This window comes from Podarcis filfolensis (assembly GCF_964270895.1).
Source record: "Podarcis filfolensis genome assembly, chromosome: 17".
In the NCBI taxonomy this organism is placed as follows: Eukaryota; Metazoa; Chordata; class Lepidosauria; order Squamata; family Lacertidae; genus Podarcis; species Podarcis filfolensis.
In genome coordinates, this window is record NC_139621.1 from 1,935,318 (window position 1) to 1,957,835 (window position 22,518).

Below are 22,518 nucleotides of genomic sequence, written 5' to 3' on the forward strand. Positions count from 1 at the left end.
GGCTGCTATCCGCAGAGTGGGGAGCCCTGCGGGGAACTCCTGCAGGGCTCCCCATGCTGCGGATGTCTGTCCGGCACACGGGGCGCTCTGCTTCAGGGTGCCCCGCCCGCCAGGCGGCCGGCTGCTATCCGCAGCGTGGGGAGCCCTGCGGGGAACTCCCGCATGGCTCCCCACGCTGCGGATGTGTTCCCGAAGCGCTGGGCGCTCTGCTTTCAGGGCGCCCGACGCTCCGGGAAGCAGGCTGCTATCTGCAGCCTAGACATCCCTGCGGGACCTCCCGCAGGGCTGCCTAGGCTGCGGATGTCTTCCTGAAGCCTGGAGAGCGAGAGGGGTTGGTGCGCACCGACCCCTCTCCTCTCCAAGCTTCAGCGAAAGCCTGCATTCGCCCCATAGGACGCACCCAGATTTCCCCTTCATTTTTGGAGGGGAAAAAGTGCGTCCTATAGGGCAAAAAATACGGTAGGTGCTACAGATACAGCTCCCTCCTGAGCTAGCTGCTGGGGCTGCACATACATACCCCTGCTGCCATCATATAACCTCAGCTGCAGCACACATATGCATGTAAAATATGGTTAAAATGTCAATCACATTTTCAGAAAGGGGTTTGGAGGAAATGGGTATGGATTTAAGTTTCTTTGGTCCCTGTCTGAACTGTGTGCATCCAGACCCTTGTCTATACTTTCTCATTTTGTACCTCTTCAATTGACTAGTGTTTGGCAGCGGCTCCCATGGGTCAAAGGTAGGGATCTTGCACATCACCTGACTCTTCTTATTGGAAATGCCACAAATTGAATTTGGGACCTTTGACATCCAAAGCATGTCCTCTAGTGCTGAGCTACTGTCCTAGTTCTAAGAAAGTTTAGAAACATGGGTTTTTTAAAATGATCTGCTGCCACTGACTAACTCTAAGGCTGCATACGCGTGACATTTTATTCTAGAATCAATGGGACCGAGTATTCATCTGGGGCACATGGAGGAAGGAAAAGGTGTGGATAACCTAATAGAGGGTCAGAGTTTTCAAGCACATATCAAGTAACTACTCCCATCCTTGTAGATGGCAGGCTATAGATTGAGAGCAACATGTTAAATATTGAGAAAAACTTTTTGTTATTGGGGGGGGGGGAATTGTGCTACAAATGGGTGAGTGTTTATGTAGTCTGTGATTAAAGGACTGTGCTTCTGGGCACTGCCCCATGTGGGTCTTCCCAGCACAGACCAGTCTTTTTTTTAGAATTGCAGAGAGTTGGAAGGGACCATGAGGGTCATCTAGCCCAACCTCCTGCAATGCAGCAATCCTTTGGCCATCGTGGGGCTTGAACCCACGAGCCTGAGATTAAGAGTCTGATGTTCTACTGACTGAGCTATCCCAGAAACAATTCACAGACCAGTCTTTTGATCATTTTTATACAGGTTGCTGGCCCTTTGAACTGTAGAAATCAGGCAACATTTCAATGGTGGGGGAGAAAACATAATTTTAATTGCACCCACTTTTTTAATGCACCAGGGCAAGAAATAATATCTACATACATGATAGAAAACATTTGCCCATAAACATGAGACAGTGTGTTGTAGATAGATCTGAAACCTTTCAAACTGGAGATTAAGATACATCACCCTGTACTGATTTGTTTTTCCAAGATCAATGCTAATATCACAAATCCTGCACAGATTACCTTATTTGGTAAAACATTGCTATATTGCCTTTCAGCCCTAAAAAGGTTTCCCAAAGTGGTTTACAACAATACAGTTTTCATAACAATTAAGAAAGATTCACATAAAACTGCCTTTTCTACATGCTCAATGGGAAGGGAACTGGGTTCTCTGAACAGGACTGTTAACAGAGCACAGCTACCCCAACCAGGCTCCTCCAACTTCTCCATCCCCGACCCTTTTAATTTCTAGCCACACAAGCTCTGGGAGGCAGAGAGCATTGCTTGAAAGGTCAAGCTGCAATATTCCCATTCTTTCTGCAACCTCCCTGAGGAAAGACACCTTACTAGTACAGTATGGAAATTTTCAATCTCCGCCACCTACACTTTAGTTCCTAAAGCTGTAGCAACATAATAAAAAGAAACTTGGCCTCCTCCATGTCTTGCTGGGTTTGGAGAGTTTTCCTAGAGCTTGAAGCAGCATGCATTCTTTCTAATCATGACTCCACCTGATACAGGAATGGGGACCTCATTCTGAGATACTGCTGAACTACAACTCCCATCAGCCACGGTTATTTTCAATGTTGCTGGAGCTGATGGAACAATAGTGCTACAGGTTAACCACCTCTGAGCTAATGGAAACTACTGACAAGACCAGTAGTAGTTTTCCCACCAGAACACACAAACATGATCCTCTCATGCCAACTCCATATGAAAGTTCAAAGAGCTGGTAAAAGATCATGATGAACAGGACAGAAGCGTAATCTTTGAAAAGCCTCTTAGTTCTTTTAAGGTCAGTTTAACCACTGGAAGCTAGGACATCGTCAAGTTCCACAGACAACTGGCTCCAATGGGAGATGTCAAGGAGGGCTGATTGGACATAAGATGGAACACATCCACACAGTTCTAGCTTTCTTTACTAGTTTTCCCAAAGGATCCTAGGAATTGTAGTGGGTGAGGGTGGTGAGAATTGAGGAGAGAAGATGACTATTAAAACCAGTTTAAATCTATGGCTAAGATACATCTAGAAGATGAGCTCTCCAGAAAAGAAATAAGACTGACAACAAAAGCAAAGAAAAGCCACACTGAGAAGATAAGACAAAGTGCAGAGCCAAAGAGAAGCCCAGAATGGGAAATTCATGTGCATCATTAGAACTGTTCAGCTTGAAGAAGAAAAAAGACCCCTTTCCCAGCCATGCTCGCTAGTTTGCAAGCTGGCATTCATCTCCCATCCATTCCCGCTCCAGACATCCAGGGGGTTAATTGCTGCTCTCGCCAGCCTCCTCTTCCTTCAGGTCTTCCAGGATGAGCTCATTGATGTCACAGAATGCCAAGCTGCCTTGACTTAAGCAGGTGGCCACCGTGGAGCCAGTACTATCATGCTCTTGGCTGGGGTAGATGACTTTGGGCAAGCTGTTCTTGACGCGGCTTTGGGGATGCACACAGTGAGTTCCTGGTATATGGGGCTCTGTAAGGGGACAGGAGGACACGAGGTGAAATGTGCAAACATCCACAGACCCAGGGATGAAAGTGAATTATCTGTTTTGCTGGACCAGCCATACATGAACTCACCTTCCTACACTCCCTTGTTTCCACACTTTCTAGAAGGCAGTCAAGCTCTACCCCTCCCCCCTCCCCCAGCCAACATTCCTTCTGTGCTGATCATGGCAGCAGTATGGGGAAAGTTCCAATACTCCAGAGAAATAGTCAGCACATTGTCTCTCATGAACATGAAGCACATTTTGTAGAGCCACAGGAAAAGGGCAAACACAGGAAGGCACTTTTTCCTCTCTGCCAAATAATATGCCTGGAATTTTGCTCCAACGTCTTTCTACTCTGGTCCCATTTCTGCAAACTGGGACCGGATGCCACTTGGCATGGCAAGTCAACAACACATGGTGGCCACCTAGCAGGGAAGGGACACCCCATGGCACAATGCCTATTCATTGCACATTCAGCCCCACCTCTTCGGTTGTAGCAATCCTCTGCAAAACACGAATGCTGCTGCCTGCTTCTTGGTCCCAGCTTCTTGCGAGGTGGGATGATAAAACTCGGGAGAACAGGGCTGTGGCAACTGTAGCAGGGAGACGGGGTCCCCATCTGGGCCGAACCACTGCAGTCAAGAGATGGAGGGAGTGCCTTTATTTATTGATACACTTACTTATTTTCTGTCATGTTCTGATATACCTCATTTTTTAACTAATTTTTTGCCATTTTATTTTGTGGAGCTCTCAGGAAGACCATTACACTGCGCAGAAAATTATACCAAGCAATAAGGAATCAACCTAGCTCAAAATATCAATACTGCACGTCAGAAACCCCACTTCTCCCAGTGCCAAGCATTCTAGGGTAGAGCACTATCACATTTAATTTCCTTTGGGTGAAGCAACACCAGAACAAATAATACCAACGATTTGGAAGAAGCACCCTCCTAAAAACAGACAGCAGAATCCCACAGGACAAACTGTACCCACCCACCCACCCCCCGCCACAAAAGGCGACGCCTGTTTCAGGCTAACTCAGGAAAGAAACTCAGAGCCTTTTCAACTAGCAAACTGTTTTGTTTGCTCCCTTTAGTTGAAGATTTAGGCTCTGAAGATTCCCAGCCCTCAAGGCATACTAATATTTTTGTTAAACCCATATTAGAATCATAGAATGGTAGATTCTGAAGGGACCATGAGGTTTACCCTCTGAAAAAATATCAGCCAATCTTTTCTGACCAATAAGTGAGAGATCAATTAAAGAAAGGAAGGTCAAATAGAATAACAAGATGACTTGTCTCAATATCCTTAGTTATATGCCAAACAAGATTGCTGACTGTGGTAAAAGCTATTTATTATTACTTATTAGAATCATAGAATCATAGAGTTGGAAGAGACCACAAGGGCCATCGAGTCCAACCCCCTGCCAAGCAGGAAACACCATCAGAGCACTCCTGACATATGGTTGTCAAGCCTCTGCTTAAAGACCTCCAAAGAAGGAGACTCCACCACACTCCTTGGCAGCAAATTCCACTGTCAAACAGCTCTTACTGTCAGGAAGTTCTTCCTAATGTTTAGGTGGAATCTTCTTTCTTGTAGTTTGGATCCATTGCTCCGTGCCCGCTTCTCTGGAGCAGCAAAATTTATTTAAATTTATTGCCCACCCTTCAGCAGCCGGTCCCAATCCTAGAGCCCAGTCTTATGCTTACACATGCAGAAGAGTCACACTGTGTTGAATGGATCTTACTCCTGAGACAGTGGCTGCGTGCAAACTATACCTTTAAAGCCCAAAGCCCTTCCTTTCCCTCAAAGAATTCTGGCCACTGTAGTTTACCTCCCTCAATTACAATTCCTAGCAACCCTTAGGAAACCACAGTGCCCAGAATTCTTTGAGGGAAAGGAAGGGCTTTGAGTGCGCTTTAAAGGTATAGTGTGTATGCAGTCCCTGTCCAATCCCCTGCTAATGCGGGAATTCCACTGCTATGCCATTCATAACAGGGGGCCATCCAGCCTCTGCTTAAAATCCTCTAGTGAAGGTGAGCCCACCACCTTCTGAGACAGCCTGATGTTTCAATGTCCAACAGCTGGTACAATCAAGAAAATAATCCTAATGTTTATAGTCTAAATTCTAACATGAAACTGTTGGTTCCAGTCCTTCCCTCTGGAACAATGGAAAACCAATGTAGATACTGAAGTCCCCCTCTGTCCTACACGCTTGAGTCATTCAGTCCGTGCTGCTCACCTGAAGGTGCGGCCACACGAGGGGCAAGTGAACTCTGCTGTACCCCACATTTTGTCTTCAGGCACTGGGTCATACTTGTTCCCACACAGGTGACAACGGGACACCTGTGGAGGGCATCAAATGAGAAGCTAAAAAGGCACCCAAACTCCAGCAATGAACCACAAAATGGGGGAAGGTGATTATCTCAGTTGCAACACCTCTGAAAATAGGTTCTGTCTGGCATAGGAATAAGGAGCCAATGGAACTTCTTTTATTTTTCCAACCCCAATTATTGGGTGTGGGGATTGTCATCAGAAGTCAGCGCATTGGTAGGGGAGGGTTAACCAGTGTGTGACACACATACACACACACCCCTAGCAATTAGGCTGAAAAACCCTTCATTAGCACCACTGGAAGCCCTTTTTCAAGCCTAACTGCTGTGCAGGGACAGAATAAGGAGAGGAAGCTGTGAGGTGCATTTGGCCTGTGCGCCAAAGAATTTTCACACATACTTTTATTTTTCCTTTTAAATTTAGGCAAAGATGGGGAGACAAAAGAGGGAGGAATGGGAGAAGTGAGGGTAAAGAAGGGTTAATATCCTGAGAAAACACCCATCTCCCTTTTAGTTGAGCTACCTCAGTGGTTGTACGTGGCCATCAGTTTGACCCTTTGAGGCAGATGATCCACGACACATGGTCATGCATGCACACACACCTGTTTTCTCTTTGGGACTCGACGCCACCACATACTGTCACAGGGCTGGCAGGAAAACTGACGGTCTTCAGGTGGGATGCGGTTCTTTTCGGCATTGTCAAACATGCGCAGGTTCTTCTGCGTCAGAGGCAAGCACTTCAGCTGCTGAGCAACCTCCTGGGGAAGAATAAACATGAAGCGTGTGAGTGTGATCTCCTGGGTGGTCCTCCAAGGGCCAGGAAATTCCTTCGTGGCCAAGGGCAAACCCGCTTCCCTCACACCTGTCCAACTTGAGCAACTGGTCAGAAGACGACGATGAAGAAGAAAGCTACTGTGGCCCTGTTCCTAGTGGATGGGCCTGGGTTGACCAGCACTGAGGGAGAAACAAGGGGCTGATCCAGACTTCCTTTTGTGACATGTTTCTAGGCACATGTCCAGTCTGTAAAGCACTGTGTGCAAGTGTGCTTCCCCACCCCCCACCCTGGCAACACTTTCCCCACAAAAACTCGCTATTTACCACTGAATTGAGCAAACTGCAATCTGCAGAAAACCCAAATTGCCATTTGTTCTGATTCAGCATTAAAGGGCAGGTTTTTGCAAGGAAAACACTCAAACACAGAACTTTAAAGTGTGGACCTGTGTCTAGAAAGCTTGGGGCAAAAGGAAAGTCCAAGAACCAAGGGTCTGCTGGTTGTGGCAAGAAGGTGAACAGGAGAGGAAGAGAGACTTCCGTGCTCTCACCACCAGCAGCTTCCCCTTCCCTCCTGGCTAGCCTTGCATCAGCTGGGAGCAGCCGCGATCTGGTGGCCTCTGCACCTGCAGCCAATCAGCATCTCCTGGCTGTAGCACCAGCTGCAAAGCAGAGGCAGGGCTAACAGCTACAACTGGTTTAAATGTTTTAATTGCTTTAACTGTTTCTGATTTGGGGGCGGGTTGCTGTTTTTATTAAGGAAGAGGAGATGTGTTTGGGAGGAAAATAAGTGGGGAGAGCAGGGGGTCAACCACAGTGGTTCTGGGTAGGAGAACGTATGGTGTGGGAGGTGGGGCAGACCAGGTAAGGGGCACACGGTACAAGCAGTTAGTGACTGTGCCGTGTGCCAGCCCCTGCTTCAGTCCGGGGAATTTCAGTTGTCCTATCAGTCAGCCCTTGGGTCTGCAGCTGCTGTTGTTGAATTTTGGTTTGGCTCTGAGTAAGACCTCCCTCATCTATGATCTGATGATGGACATGGAGGCTGATCTGGTCTGTACCACGAAGACCTGGGTGGCTGAGTAGGGTGGAGTTGGTCTCACCCAGCTGTGCCCATCTGGGTACTCAGTGAACAACAGGGCAGACCTGAGGGCTGGGGAGGAGGAGTTGCTGTGTTCTGTAGAGACTCCATCTCTCTCTCCAGGCTCTCTGTCCAGTTGTGGGAGGATCTAGAGTGTGTGTTGCTGGCACTGGGCAATCAGGATAGATTAGGGATTCTGTGTCAGGCAGCCTTCCTGTCTGTGGTTCAACACTGTAACAGAAACAGGCATGGCTTGGCAGGAATTAACTTTACTGCTGTGCCAAGGAGACAGCACAAGGTACATCCAACAGTTAAGCAAGTCAGTTGCAGAAGCTAAAGTTCCTGCCACTTTCTTCCCTTGATTTATACCTCCCTCCTTGCATTTTTTTCACTGTGACTCATCTTTTCTTAATTGTTCCAGCCTTTTCTCGACTTCATTCCTGTGCTGAGAATGGGGGAGGGGAAGAATCAATACTGTATTGCAGAGCAGGAGACACAGCCCCTGCTCCTCCTCTCTCTGCGTCTTGGCCACCTCAAGCCTCTCCCCTTCGCCTTTACTCTCTGCTGATGATTCCTCTCTGCCCCACCAGCCTGAATCTGGTTCAAAGTCCCCTTCCTCCTCAGGTGCTTCCTGGGCCACTGGCTGCCACCGCTCTTCCTGCCATTCTGCTGGTTTACCACCCGCCTCGCTGCCCAGCAGTCTCCCTGCCTGAGCTGACAGAGCTGGTTCTGGAGGCAGGGTTGAGGACTCCCAGACTGCTGGTTTGGGGGGACTTCAACATCCATGCCAACGTGACTGGCTGTGGGGTGGCTCAGGACTTCATGGCTGCCATGCTGACCATGGGGATGTCCCAAAATGTCACCGGCCCAACGCATGTGGACCTTGTTTTCTTAACTACAAAGGTCAACCTTGGTTGCTCATTAAGGAATGCAGGAACATAGGAAGGACTGAGGTCTTGGAATGCCAACATTTTGAGCATTTTCTAACAATTTAACATTAACCTTCCCAATTCTCTGTAACAGACTCCAATTCTCGTGAGTCCCAGCCAGCATGACCAATGGTCAGGAATGATGGCAGCTGTTGATTGCTTTAACACTCCGTACCAATGTAATAAAGTTTTAATTATGACTTAACGGCACATCAGTATGGTGGATTCTCTTTTTCTTTCTCCGATCTTTCCCTTATTTTCCTTCTTCCACCCCCAATGGTTCTGTCCCAGTGACCACAACCGTCCAGCCCTGGAACTATTCTCACCTTTATTTTCTCATCACTCTTGTCATTTCGTTTCTGCAAGGAAAGAAATAAACTATGATGCACAACATTATTCAATCAATATAACCCAGTACACATTGTTTGAACACAAAAACATTCACTGAGCATATCCTTTTCAAATGCTACATGCTGTTTATAACTCCTGAGGGTTTTCTCTGGTCGTCCTACAAAATTAGGACCAGATTTAAAAACACAGCACTTGTGCACACAACATATTTTGCACACATGCATACAGACAACATACTCTGCATATGCACACATACAAACCTAAGAAAGTGACATCCACTGAATTTTTAAGAGTTTATTCCTGCTTTGCACCTGGTCCTCTCTTGGCGTTCTCTTCTTTTTAAAAGAATTAAAGAAGATGTAAGTAAAAGAAAGACATGACATTGGAATGAACCACCTAAGATCAGGGTGCAACTCAATTGTGTGTCTCGCCCCAGCTATTGGAAGTGAATAGAATATGGAATAAGACCTTCACTGCTTTCTGTTTTGATATTTTATTAATGCGGTTAGGAATTCAGGGACAAGACTAGTGGCTGGCAGACAAATGTGAGATTGAGCTGCTGGTATCATTGTTACACAAAAGGATGGCTCAAGATATGTTGGTGCCTGTGAAAAATCCAAATGGTGTCTTTTCCCTCTTTGGGTGCCATCCTCTGGAAGATTCTCCTGCACATTTCCCATTTGGTTCGTTGGCAGGATTGTGCCTACCCGTTTAGATCTTTCTGCTTCTTGTTCTTACTAGCATCAGCGGCAACTAACCTGGCTGGCTTGTCTTAGTCATGTTATACAAGCAGCTCAGAAAAAGAAAGTTTTAATGGTCTCTCTAGTGGGAGACCCTAATTTACCTGAACTGCACACACCCCAGAAGTATTCTGAGAGTATTCTTACTATTCCCATCACCTGTCAAAAAGCAGTTCAAAAAGGGTTTGCCAAGTCAGTTAAGATCTACCCGTGGGGCTCTGCCCTACAAAATACACTCCTCCTTCCCCAATCACCTGTTTCTTCTGCTCCTCTTCTTGTTCCAGTTTATCCACCACTCTCTACAACAAGAAGAAAAGTGTTGAAAGTGGCTACCAGACAGCAGGAAGAACTGGACCCATAAAATAAGAAGGACAATACATATCTAGGTGACATACACACTTCTGAAAGTGACAAAAGACTATTGATCAGGAAGACTGAAAGTGCAGTTAATTCTTAAATAACAAACAGCTCAGAATTCATGTCACAGTAACTATATGATCCATCATTTTCCCAGGCAGGGCTTTTTTTCAACTGGAACTTGCTGAAACTCCATTCTGGGACCTCTCAGGTGGGCGCCGTTGCCATTCTAAGAGAACGAGGGAGGTTTTCATGGTGAGAAAAATGATAAACACAAACATATAATTAGTGGTGCCTCAAATCTGTTGCTGCAGTCGGTGACTTTCCTGCATTAGCAGGTTGGACTAGATGACCTTGAGTTTTTCTCCACATTTATGATTCTGTGAAAACTTAGGAGCCAGATGGGAGGCTCTTCTTACTGGTGGGGAACTGAGCACCCCAGTGAGAGGAGAGGTCCTGTTCTGTGCCCCATCTGCACTATACACTTCAAGCAGAATCATACACATAGGCAGCCCTTATTCTCCTCACCAATCTACAATATCCAGGCTGGTTTAACAGGCAGCCCCCCTTCCCAGGAACTCCGGGACTGCAGCTCTGGGAGGGGAAGAGGGGCTTCTGAACAAGTCTCAGCACCCAGAACAAACGGCACTTCCCAGGATTCTTTTGGGCAAGCCATGACTGTTTAAAGCAGGATACAGCTTTAAACAGGGGGGGGGGGCAAATGGGACCTCTGACTGGAGCATTTCCCCCTGCTCCCTTTCCTGCCCTCCGTTCCTTCCAGGTCTCCTCGGAGTCATGGTCCTCCACTTTTATCATATGTGGTGGATTTGCAAAATAACAAAGAACTTCTGGGAAATGGAAGTAGGGCACGATACCAACAAAGGAAGAATGGCAGACAAAACTGATAGAATACATAGAAATGGCTAAAAGAATCAGGGACATAGAGAGACAACAGGACTGTACGATAATAAAATCATAGGAAACGGAAGATACGTAGCCGCTCCAGCAACATATCTCTACTTCCTCACATCCAGAAACGCAAGAGGGCTTTCACTCTTGCTAGAAGCTTGACCTTGCCCTCACCAGTTCTGGAAGGCTCCTATAGAAGAGACTTTGTGCCTGCCCATTAGGGGAAATAGGAAGCCCCAAACATATATTTTTTAGATGTCCTTTTTATGTTGAGATTCGTAGAGACACCATTGATCCTTCGCTGAAGAGGCTCGCCGATCTTTCAGACAAGTCTAAACTTAACTCTCTCCTCTTAGGCAAAGATCACAAGACGACCTGGCTGGCAGCCAGATTCTGCGCCCAGATTTGTAGGCACAGATCATCCTCTAGAATAAAATAGCTTACTAGGGAAATGCTGAAGTCGCCCTTTGGGGCGCCTCAGGGTCAATTTTTTATGGTAGCCCAAATCTCAGTTGTACGGGTGTATGTATATATCTCAATTTTAACTCATGAGCTGCAATCTGCTCCGATTGTATATTTTATCTTTATGAACGCTGTTTTTATTGTGTTATGTTATGTGAGCTGATCTTTGACCGTAATAAATTATCTATCTAGAAATGGCTAATCTGATGCATAGATAAGGATTAAAAAAATACAAAGAAGATTGGAAAAGATATGTTGAATATTTGAAAAACTATTGTAAACATATTAAAACATTAGCAGTATTAGAATAAATCCAGCAGTAAGGAATATTTTGATATCAAATTGGAAAAATGAGATAATAAAACGAACCATGGATGGGGGGGAAGGGAAGTTGATGATAAAGCTTTGTATATGGACTTAAAATGGTTTAGTTTAAATTTGTTTAAAAATGAAAATGATAAGTAATTTTTTTTAAAGGAGTCATAGCCCTCTGCATCTCCAGGCAGAAATCACCAGGCCCAGTTTTGGAGGCCAAAACAGAATTAAGGAAATGGCATTAAAAAGGCACCCAAGATGCTGAGTGAGGTGAGTTTGCCCCCTTTAATATTATTCTCTTGGGGGGACTCAGTAGGTGAGTTTTGGGAATTATGCTTAGAGTATGAGAGATCACTGTATTTGGGTTATTTGTTTAGTAAGATTTATAGTCTGTCTCATCCTGAGTGTCTGGGACAGGTGACAATATTTAATACAAACAGCAGAATAGGAAAATGTAGTTGAAATGTTTTGCACCAGCACTTCCTAGTTTCTTGGAATTTTGTGCTGCTGACAACTATTCAAAGTACTGCACAGTGACTGTCTGAAATTCAATTTAATATCAGCATTCCTAAGTGAGTGTTCAAAATCTCAGTCAAACCTCACCTTAAAGACTTAGAAATGTTTTATTATCTTGCGTAATTAATATTTATCTGCAGACTTATTTATTTAGGTCATAACTGGACCATGGATAATTGGACCCACTTTGTTGGCGTTTGTCTGTCTCAAGAAGGCATCTTTCCACCAAGGGTGAAGTCAAGCTGCTAGAGAAGTACTGCACCTGCTGTGGTTGTGGAGACTGATAACTCGTAACTGCTGCTTCCTACATTTTTTTGCTGAGTTAGGAGCACTTTTGACCTCTCTGGGGTGCAAGCCAGGGCAGTATGTACAGAGGCCCTGGGCTGCCCAGATGACAAGAACCGCCTCTCGGCCTTGCTGATGTGGTTCAAATGAAAACAGAGCAATACATATGGCACCAGCCTGACTGCATGAGTTGCCAGAAGGAGACGTACAAAATGCCACCCAACAGTCTTAGGGATTCCATTGCAGATTTGTGTTGGGTTTACTCCTTAGCCAGTGATGTTCCGCAAGGCAGCAGGTATGGATGTTTCCTCGGGGTTTACTCCTGAAGGCTTTCTTACAAATGAGTATAACCACAAGGCAGCAGAGGCTTAGGAGCAGTGTTCTGCTTCTCTTAGATGGGTTACATTCCCAGGTTGACGTTTCCCACCTGCCCCTCACTTTCCTCTACAGCAAACTGCCTTCTTAATTGTGAAACCCACGGTTGGTCTCGTCCCTAACTCACCGATGGGAAGACCCATTGGCTACCCTCAGCTGCTTTAGCTGGCGAGTAGAGTTATTAAATTAGGATAGCACAGCTGTTGGGTTAATAAGAGCTTCATTTGTTTAACATTTCAGTATCTATAAATGCCCCTTAAAAGTAGCTTCTGACTCCTTACTCTTCATCTACCTTTTCCCAGCTTTTCACCTCTGCCTAAGATAAACAGACAGAGAATTACCAAAGCCACAGGATCATCATCGAGGCTCTCTCCATCTTCTGGGTCCGTATCTAAAAAACAGCAACATCACAAAGTTAGAGCAGGCTGAATGTGAGTTGCTGTTAGGAAGGAGGTCTCAAACTGTGAAATGTAAATGTGCTGACGCTAGGAATTGAAAGCATTCTGTGACCAGAGGAGAGGGAGCTGTATAAAACACAAGTCAGTTTACATCGACTTGTACCCTTTGTTCTAATCGACTGCTGCAATGCACTCTGTGTGGGTCTGGCCTGGAGACTCCAGCTCAGGGCTTTGGTGTTGCGCCCCTTCCTTGGGGTTGTGCGGCTCGTAGCTGTGCATCAGAGGCGGGTTTATTTTGCGGTATTGATGGTGCAGAAAGGACCAAAAAAGCTCAACAACTTTGGGTGGGTGCTCCCCTAAAAACAAGTTCTGGCGCCTCTTTTTGTAGTAAAACAAGCCCTGCTCTAGCTGGTGCAAAAGGTGGATGGGGACAGATTATTGCCAGCACTTAACTCAGGTGCTCAAAAGTTTATAGTGGCTCAGGTGAGGTTCAAGGTTCTGGTCTTAATTTACAGGGCCACTAACACCTCAGATCCAGGACGCCTAATCCCTTATATTGCTGTCCAGCCACTGAGGTTTTTGAGGGAGTCACGGTTACTGGTCCCCCATAGCTCAGATCCACCTGGAGCTGTGCATTTAGTACTGTAGACCCAATTTTATGGAACTTCTTTCCAGCTGAGGCCAGACAGCCCCTGCCTCCCTGCTGAATGTCGGGTGCCCACTGAAGACTTCTTTATTCCAGCAGGCACTGTAACTGAAGTCTGATTTTACTATTTGAACATTTACCTTTTCTTTTCTTTTTGCTTTTATTAAAAGATTTTCATGAATAAAAAGTACATTCAGTGTCTCTGAATTTCAAATCATAAAGTCAGGAAGGTCAGTTCTGTTCAGTTTGAGACATCTTTGTTATGGGCAGTATGGGGCTGGGGTGGGGAACGAGAAGTGGGGAGACACAGGGGAGGAAATAGGCTTGTGGGGAAAACAATAAACTTTCATTATTTTTCATAGTATATGAACGGAGCTTCTGGGAGTGTCATGTGGGTAGGTATCTTGATTTTGCTGGTGCAGCGAGAGACCAGAGGAACTTCTACCTTTTCTGTATTGTATTTCTTATACACCAATTAGAGACGACTGCAGTTAAGCGGTATAAACATTGTTTAAATAAATGATAAACTGTTTTAAGGATTGTCTTGTCCAATGGCAGAACAATCTTCATTCATTCCTTCTACTTTTCCTTTTGGTCACCCATACATCAGTCTCCTTTGACATTAGCAAGCTTCATCAATATATTGTGCTCTACAAGATGGCGGTTGTATATGTACTGTGAAGGTACTTCTTGGAGTGCCAGTCAGATGTGCTGCAGCTGCTGGGCTGCCCTCATTCACGTGCCTGCCCTCTTTAGAGGCTCCCCATTTCTGCAGGGTAACAGTAGAAGAACTTCCAATAGGGCTGTCACATGGAAGATGGAGCAAGCTCGTTTTCTCCTGCTCTGGAGAGCAGGACTTGAACCAATGGCTTCAAGATATAAGGAAGGAGATTCTGACTAAACAGAAGAACTTTCTGTAGGTAAGAGCTTTTTGACAGTAGAATTGTCTCCTTTGGAAGGTGGTAGACTCTCCTTCATTAAAGGTTTTTAAGCAGAGGTTGGACAACCTTCTGTCATGAATACTTTGAGATTCCTGCATTGCAGGGAGTTGGACTAGATGACCCTTGTTGTCCCTTCCAGCTCTATAATTCTACTATCTTATATGGGTCTTGCATGGAAGGAATGTCCTAGTAGTAGTAGGCTGGGCAACCTGTTCAGGCAGGCATCAACTTGTGCTTTTTGTAGTTACACAAAACCTTGCCTAACCTAGTACTTTAACACTGAAGCCTGCAGCCCAGGGTATAGGAGATCTGTCCAGATGTTGTTGGACTCCAACTCCCATCAATCCCAGGCGTCATGGATGAAGGGAGCAGAGGTTGGGTGTGTGGCTGGGTATATGGGGACAAAAGTAGATATAGATCATTGGTGTTAATTAATAAAGGACTTGGCTGGATCCCTAGATCCAAAGCGCAGGGCTACACACACTCTCCAGCAGGACAGAGCCCTCAGCAGAATTTAAAAACACTGAATCATGCAGCACAGTGAAGTGTGAGGAATATAGGCTGTTAGACCTTTTTAATATCCTGTTCTAGCTGCTTGCAGCACTTCCCATCGCCTCTTGCAATGAACAGAGCACACCATTAGCAAGTTTAAAGGCTTTACTTACAAAAGTCCAAGGTCAGGTTCATGTACTATTCCATGCCACAGCAAGAAGTACACAGGTAGAAAATATTGGGTTTACAAAATATAGTGAAATAGCTCTGGGCACATAGTCTGACCTTGTAGTGAGCAAGCTCAGCCATGTCCTATCTCGGTGAGTTCACATGGTGAAAGAGAATGAACCCAGGAAGAAACTTAATTTCCATGCTTCTGGGTGAGGGGCGTGACCTAATTGAGTCTAGGAACACAGTTCTATGATCTTAACCCTTTCATTCATTAACTAGCCCTATGCTTTCTAGTTATATTTGACTGTAATTTCCCACAGTTTGGTCATGTGTTATGGATGCCTTAGTTGAAATTCCTGCATTGCAGAGGACTGGACTAGATGACCCTTGGGTTCCCTTCCAACTCTATGGTTCTATGGTTCTAAGCACTCTCAGACTCCCCAGCTGCAATATGGAGATGCCTCTTATGGCCCTGCAGGCACCCCCTTCTCCCATACAATGCAGTGCTTCTGACCAGCACGAATGGCTGACTCACCTTCCAGCTCATTTTTGCAGAGAATGATGCGACTACAAGCGAGCTCATGATTGTTGCAGAACTGCCTCATCAGCACCGTAGCCGTTTTGATGCTCACCTTCCCATAAAATTTCTCTCGCAGTCGACGAACACTTTTCTCCAGCTGCACCGGAAGTGTAAGATCAGTTAGTCAGTTGGTCAAGGGAGAAAAAGAAAAAGCTTGCATAGCTTAGCCAGGGTTGTTTCTAAAGTCCACTCCTTTCATTGGGGCTAAGCTAGACGTGACACAAAACCCAACTTTAACAATCACATCAGGTTTGAAACAAACAAACAGTTGTGTGTGTGCATCATTTAACACTTTCATCCCAGGCTGTGGCAGTTGCAAACCCCACTCCCACATCTTTAGTGGAGAAATAATGAAGGCCCAAAAGCAAATTGAGAGGCATCTAAGGAAATTGATGTAGCTGCATAAGGGGCTGACAGATGAGCTGAGAGTTAAGAAGGCCATGTATAGGAAATGGAAGAAAGGGGGAATCACAAAGGAAAAGTAGACATGAGTAATCAACAGTTGCAGGGTGAAAGTCAGGCTGGCTAAAGCTCTGACGAACTCAGGCTTGCAAGAGAGGTTAAAAAATAATAAAGGTTTCTTTAGCTATGTCCGAAGCAGAGGAAGAACAAGCAAGTGGAAGGTCCTCTACATGGAGTAACGAAGACGGAGTAATGCTATTAAGTGACAAAGCGAAGGCAGAACTAACTATTCGACACCTACTTTGCCTCTGTCTTCACCCAAAAGGAAAGTGATGCCAAACCTGGTGTTAACAGAATAAATAATGTAAGGGGAGGGCTATGGCCCAAGATAGGAAAAGAGGTAGTAAGTGAACACCCAGCTACCGTATTTTTCGCTCTATAAGACGCACCCGACCATAAGACGCACCTAGTTTTAGAGGAGGAGAACAATATTCTCTCCCTCTGCGCAGGGGCTCCGTTTCTACTCCCGCTTCGCTGAAGGGGCGCTGCGCAGAGAGGGAAGAGCTGCGCAGTGCCTCTCCACGGCTTCAGGGATAGCCGTGCCAAACCTCTTCAGGGGAGGGGGAGTGTTCCTCCCACTGCCCTGTAGAGGCTTTGCGTGGCTATCCCTGAAGCCAGGGGGAGCAAGAGGGATCGGTGCGCACTGATCCTGGCTTCAGCGATAGCTGCGCAGCCTGCATTCACTCCATACGACACACCTTACTTTTTAGGAGGGGAAAAGTGCATCTTATAGAGCGAAAAATACGGTACATTAAATGAATTTGAATCTCCAGGGCCTGGTGAGCTGCATCCAAGGGTACTAAAGGAGCTTGCGGATGTAACCTCAGAGCCTTTGTCTATGATTTGAGAATTTTTAGAGAACAGGTGAGGTTCCTGCAGACTAGAGGAGGGCAAATGTTGTCCCCATCTTCAAAAGGGGGTTGGGGAGAAGACCCAGGTAACTACCGACCAGTGAGCTTGACATTGATACCAAGAAAGGTCCTAGAACAGATAATTCAACAGTCAGTCTGTGAGCACCTAGAAAAGGATGATGTGATTACTAAGACCCAGCATGGGTTTCTCAAAAATAAGTCATGCCATATGAATCTCATTTCTTTTTTTGATGGACTTACAAGCTTGGTGGGTCAGGGGAATGCTGGTGACATAGTGTATCTTGATTTTAGTAAGGCTTTTGACAAAATCCCCCATGATTATTCATGCAGAGAAGCTGCTAAAATGTGGGATGAACTGTTTGGTGGATTTGTAGCTGGCTGGCTGACTGAACACAAAGGTTACTAGTTCCTCGTTATCCTGGGGAAAAGTGACAAGTGGGGTGCCACAGGGTTCTGTCCTGGGCCTGTTGTTGTTCAAGGTCTTTATAAATGACTTGGATGAAGGAATTGAAGGGATGCTCATCAAATTTGCAGATGACGCCAAGCTGGGAGGGGTAACAAATGCCACAGAAGACAGTCGGAATTCAAAGTGACCGTTAACAGATTGGAGAACTGGGCTCAAACTAACAAAATGAATTTCCATAGGGATAAATATAAGGTTCTGCACTTATGCAGGAAGAACCAGATGCAAAAATATAAGATGGGGACACTGGTTTGCAAGTAGTACATGTGAAAAGGATCTAGGAATCTTGGTGGACCACAAGCTTAACATGAGTCAACAGGGTGATGCAGTAGCAAAATAAGCTAATGTTATTCTATGCTACATAAATAGAAGTCTAGTGTCTGGATCAAGTGAAGCAATAGTACCACTCTCTTCTGCCATAGTCAGACTCCTACATTGCAGGGCGTCAGGTTAGATTACCCTTGGGGTCCCTTCCAACTCTACAGTTCTATGGTTCTATAGCAGCTCTGTGCATGTGTGTGTATAATTTAAGTTGGAATGGCAGAAAGGGAGAAATTGCACCTTCTATTACTGTTATTATTTTAATCCCTGAAGTGACGGCTATCAGTGTGTTAAATCCATCTTTAGCAAATGTGCTGAATTCCAGGTGTTGCTAAACTCCCACCACCCTGACCATTTAGCCATGCTGGCGGGGGCTGATGGGAGTTGGAGTTCTACAACATCTGGAGAGCCTAGGCAAATGTCCCACATGTATGAAAATGTAACTTAGGAGCACAAAAAACCCATCATTTCCAGATGTAATTTCCAAGGACAACAGATACCTACTGGAACAGAGGTGTAGCATGGGGGGAACTGGGGAGAGCCGTGGCCCCGGGAGCAATTTTGAGAGGGGGTGCAAACAGGCACCCCCACAGCAGGCTCCTTCATCAGAACCTGGCTCCGCACCAGAAGGAGCTGTGCCTTGGCTGTGGCGCTTGTGCCTGATGCAGCTCCGCCACCCGGGTCAGGCCTGATGGCGGGAGGAGAGCAAGCGAGTGGGTGGCTGCCAGGGCACCTTGTGCCCAGCGGCAGCAGTTCCGCAGTGACCTGCAGAGAGCGCACTCCTCAGCCACAGCAAGGTGCGCTGAGCCACAGTAGCTCTGTTGAGGGGTCAGGTCTGACCCAGCGGTGGACAGCAGGAGAGTCAGCAGCAATGCTGTTACCCACCCTCCTTGGCTGCAAGGCACCTTGCGCCCGGCTGCAGTAGCTCCACTACCGGGTCACGTTTGACTTGGCAGCAGAGAGCATCTCACATCAGCCCCAGCAAGGCGCGCCCATCCCCAGCAGCTCTGCCTCCATTGCCGAGTCAGGCCTGACCCAGTGGCAGAGAGCAGGGAGGGAGTGGGCAGCAGCTTCCCTGCCTGAACTGTGGCACGCAGGCGGGTGCCCTCTACGCCCTGCCCCCCTTGGGGCTCCACTGCTGTACTGGAAACCTGATAGTAGACAGATACACTCACACACACCCTAACAGATGGCTCACCTCCCTTCATCTGAATATCACAGGGCGGTTCACAAATAAAAATACAAAATGACAATACAAAATAAATAACAAAACAAAAACAAGCCAATAACCCTGCTCCCACAAACACATTTTAAAGGCCCTAGAATGTTAATAAGATGAATGCCTGGTTAAAGATAAATATTTTCGCCTGGCACCTGAAGGTATGCAATGAAGGCACCAGGCGAACCTTATCACTAGGCAGGCAGCCCTGCTGGCAAGCGAGGGCAACTTTGTTTGAGATTGCGTCAGCATTGCACAAGGGATACTCCTCCTACCTTTGCCTCCATGCCTTCAGTCTGCACAAGATAAACATGACCTCAAGAGTCTCCATGACACCACCCTCACGCAACAGCAGAGGAAAATTGCTCACAGTTTGCTGAAGCTCTTAGAAACAGAACATGTGGCAGACCAGACTGCATTGCGTAGGGAGGGATGTCATGCTGAGGCTCTATTCCTTTTCTGCAGATACATTCACTGCACTTAAACATCTGCTGTGCTGATGGCTCTTTTGCTCATGCCAGAGGTTTCTGTTTCTAATGAAACCAAAGGTCTGGAGGTGGAAGCCATGGGGTAGCCCAGGGGTAGGCAAACTAAGGCCCGGGGGCAGGATGTGGCCCAATCGTCTTCTCAATCCAGCCCGCAGACAGTCCAAGAATCAGCGCGTTTTTACATGAGTAGAATGTGTGCTTTAATTTAAAATGCATCTCTGGGTTATTTGTGGGGCATAGGAATTCGTTCAATTTTTTTTTCAAAATATAGTCCGGCCCACCACATGGTCTGAGGGACGGTGGACCGGCCCAGGGCTGAAAAAGGTTGCTGACCCCTGGGCAAGCCATTTGCATTTGAGAAATTTGTCCATGCAAGATTAGAGATTAGCCTGGGCACTGCCAGTCCTGGTACTGTGAAGGCAGCAGAAATCCAGCTTTCCTTGGTGAATGATTTAGATGGTTTTTGTCAGCATGCAGGACACCCAGCTGCCACATTCCAGCCTCTCACGCCACCAAGGAGAGGTGGCTGCGTTTTGAGGCACCTTTGCCTTGTTAGAGAAATTAATGCCATGCCATTATAAAATCACAGGAACAGGTGCATCTAAACATGTCCAGAAAACAGCCAACTCCCTGCATGTAACTACAGGTAATACAATAGGAACCCTTCTGCAAGTGGCCTTGGCCTATGCAACATAACTCAGTTATATGGTAACAAAGTATCCAGATGCACCCATTTACAGTGGATATTTTCACTTAGCCTTGTTTCTCTATGAATCAACCAATTTCTTGATGAAATATAACTTTCCCCAGTGTTATAAGAACACTAAGGTATCAAATATACAATAAATGTTCATAAATGCACAAGGTAAACACATATGTCTGAAACAGTACAGGAGAGCAATCATGAAGCTTATCTTGAATTTTAATAACCCCAAATATTTCCTCTGAGGAAGGAAATATATTGGAGAAACCTTTCCCAGTAGTTCTTTTCCCTTACAAATCCTGTCAAGGGCTGTAATGGTTCTAGGGGTTGCTCGTGCGTAAACCGGCGCCACACCTGGCTGGGTTGCCTGAGTGAACCTTTTCTGTCCGGACAGCCACTCGCCCGTGGCTGTCTCAATCGCTGGCAGAATCCGTCAGTGGGCGTTTCTTGAACTTCTTCCAGCAAAGAAGCTCTTTGACGCCTAGTCTCCGCCTACTCTCCCTGCGCGGAAGCCTTCTGCGCAAGGAGGGTGTGGGCAGCGGAGGACCCTTACTCTCCCCGCTGGTCCCCGGCAAGGAGTCATGGGACCGCCTCGCCAATTCCCCCATCTGCCCCCCTTCTCCACTGGTGCTACGCTGATTCCCTTCCCCAGAAGATGGGCTGCCTCTCCCCATCCTGGGACGCTCTCTGGAATCCCTCTGGATGATGTATGTATGTATGATGTATGTATGATGCTTTTAGGGTGATCTTTGTTGGGCAATGTCTAAAGTCTTTAAAGGTTCCTGCGCACTTGTTCTTGGTCTCTCACCTCCTTGAAAGGGGGCTGGGGACTCTGTCGCAACAGAAAAATAAAGATCTGCCTTGCTTTCACTGGATTCTGCCTCCATCCATTCTTCCCTGACCAATCATGGACTTAGGGGACTCAGAGCAAAAGGGCAGCAAAAGCCAAGCCCCAATTTTTCTACATCACTAGTAAGACCTGTGCTAAAATAGTACAGAGAGCAATCCCGCAGCCATGTCTGACCCCTAGGCAGCCTTGAGACTCCTCTAGTCACAAAGCAGGAAATCCTGAGCCTCTCCTCTGTGAAATGTGTAACGAGTATTGATAACTATCCAAGCAGACTTGTCAAAAGAGCAGATATCTATGCATAATCTGTGAAAATGGATTCTGGAGTCAAGATATTCACTGTTTCAAAGGAATGGCCCAGACTGGCCAGGAAAAGGCAATCAGTAAACATTCTCTGATATCTTGACAGACAGGAGACAAGCCATACATTCAAATTTCTGTTGTAGACCGCCTCTTTCTGTGATGCCTGTATAATGCTTTTTGGTAGTCTTTGGGCAATTTCTGAAGCCTTTAAAAGCTGTTACACCCTTTGTTCTGGGTCCTCACCTCCAAGCAATTGGGGTGGGGTGACTCTGATAAATCTTCCTTGCTTTCAATTGGTTCCTCTCTTCATACTATCTTCTTGACTGATAATGAACTTAGGGGATACTTGGTCCCTTAAAGGGAAAGCTGGACTGTAAAAGCCAAACCCCATTTTTCTATAACAGCCTTGCTTCCAAATAATGGATTCTCCATGGCTGCCATTTAGCATTGTGTGTGAAAGAAGCCAGTGAGCCGACCTTTTCTGCTTGTAGGTATTTGAACAGCTGAACACTCTGTGGCAGGAATTTATGGGGGGGGGGGGGCTCCAGCAGATATCATGCACATGCAGCCCACTGCCAAAATCAGCATAATCACTTTTGTGACTTTTGTGATTTGTCCCAACAAAACACTTCATCACAGTTTCTTCCTATCTATTCAAAGGGCCTCTGCTGCACAATACCAAATGTAACAATTCACTGATCCATGTATCTATGTACTGGCTCACTGGGAAAACTTCAGAAATTCATATAGACATGTGAGCTCAGCTACTCAGCAGCCCCTCTGCCCACTGGCAGAGGAAGAGGAGTGCGGGGAGAGCGCACCGCCCCTGGCAGCGCGATCCCCTCCCCCCCGCCTGCGCTGGGCACCCTGCCCCCGCAGGTGGCGCACCCCACCCTCGGAGCATGAAGCTCCGCCACTGCCTCTGCCTGAGTAATAATTCCTGGCATCCTGATACCTGAGTGCCAGACAGGTAGCCATTCCAGAAATAACAAACCCAGATGAAGACAAAAGGGTGTGATTAACTTGGCTGGGAAACAGGGAAATGTAAATATCTCTTTTGC

General features: G+C 46.3%; 1 protein-coding gene across 5 annotated transcripts in view; it reads right to left on the minus strand.

The window, feature by feature from the left end:
• SHFL (shiftless antiviral inhibitor of ribosomal frameshifting) overlaps window positions 1-22,518 on the minus strand; it is a 181,094-nt gene that overhangs the window by 151,843 nt on the left and 6,733 nt on the right. For 2 of the 5 annotated variants that reach the window (XM_083592305.1, XM_083592303.1), the window contains exons 2-9: window positions 15,735-15,876; window positions 12,893-12,942; window positions 9,587-9,631; window positions 8,568-8,600; window positions 6,066-6,221; window positions 5,373-5,476; window positions 3,614-3,762; window positions 1,457-3,117 (exon numbers count right to left, since the gene is read on the minus strand). In XM_083592305.1, the coding sequence (XP_083448431.1) occupies window positions 2,909-3,117; window positions 3,614-3,762; window positions 5,373-5,476; window positions 6,066-6,221; window positions 8,568-8,600; window positions 9,587-9,631; window positions 12,893-12,942; window positions 15,735-15,804 (816 nt within the window). In that variant the 5' untranslated portion in view covers window positions 15,805-15,876 and the 3' untranslated portion in view covers window positions 1,457-2,908. Of the gene's footprint in view, window positions 1-1,456; window positions 3,118-3,613; window positions 3,763-5,372; window positions 5,477-6,065; window positions 6,222-8,567; window positions 8,601-9,586; window positions 9,632-12,892; window positions 12,943-15,734; window positions 15,877-22,518 lie in introns of those variants that run through there. The other 3 variants (XR_014542880.1, XM_083592306.1, XM_083592304.1) reach the window with 3 other exon arrangements.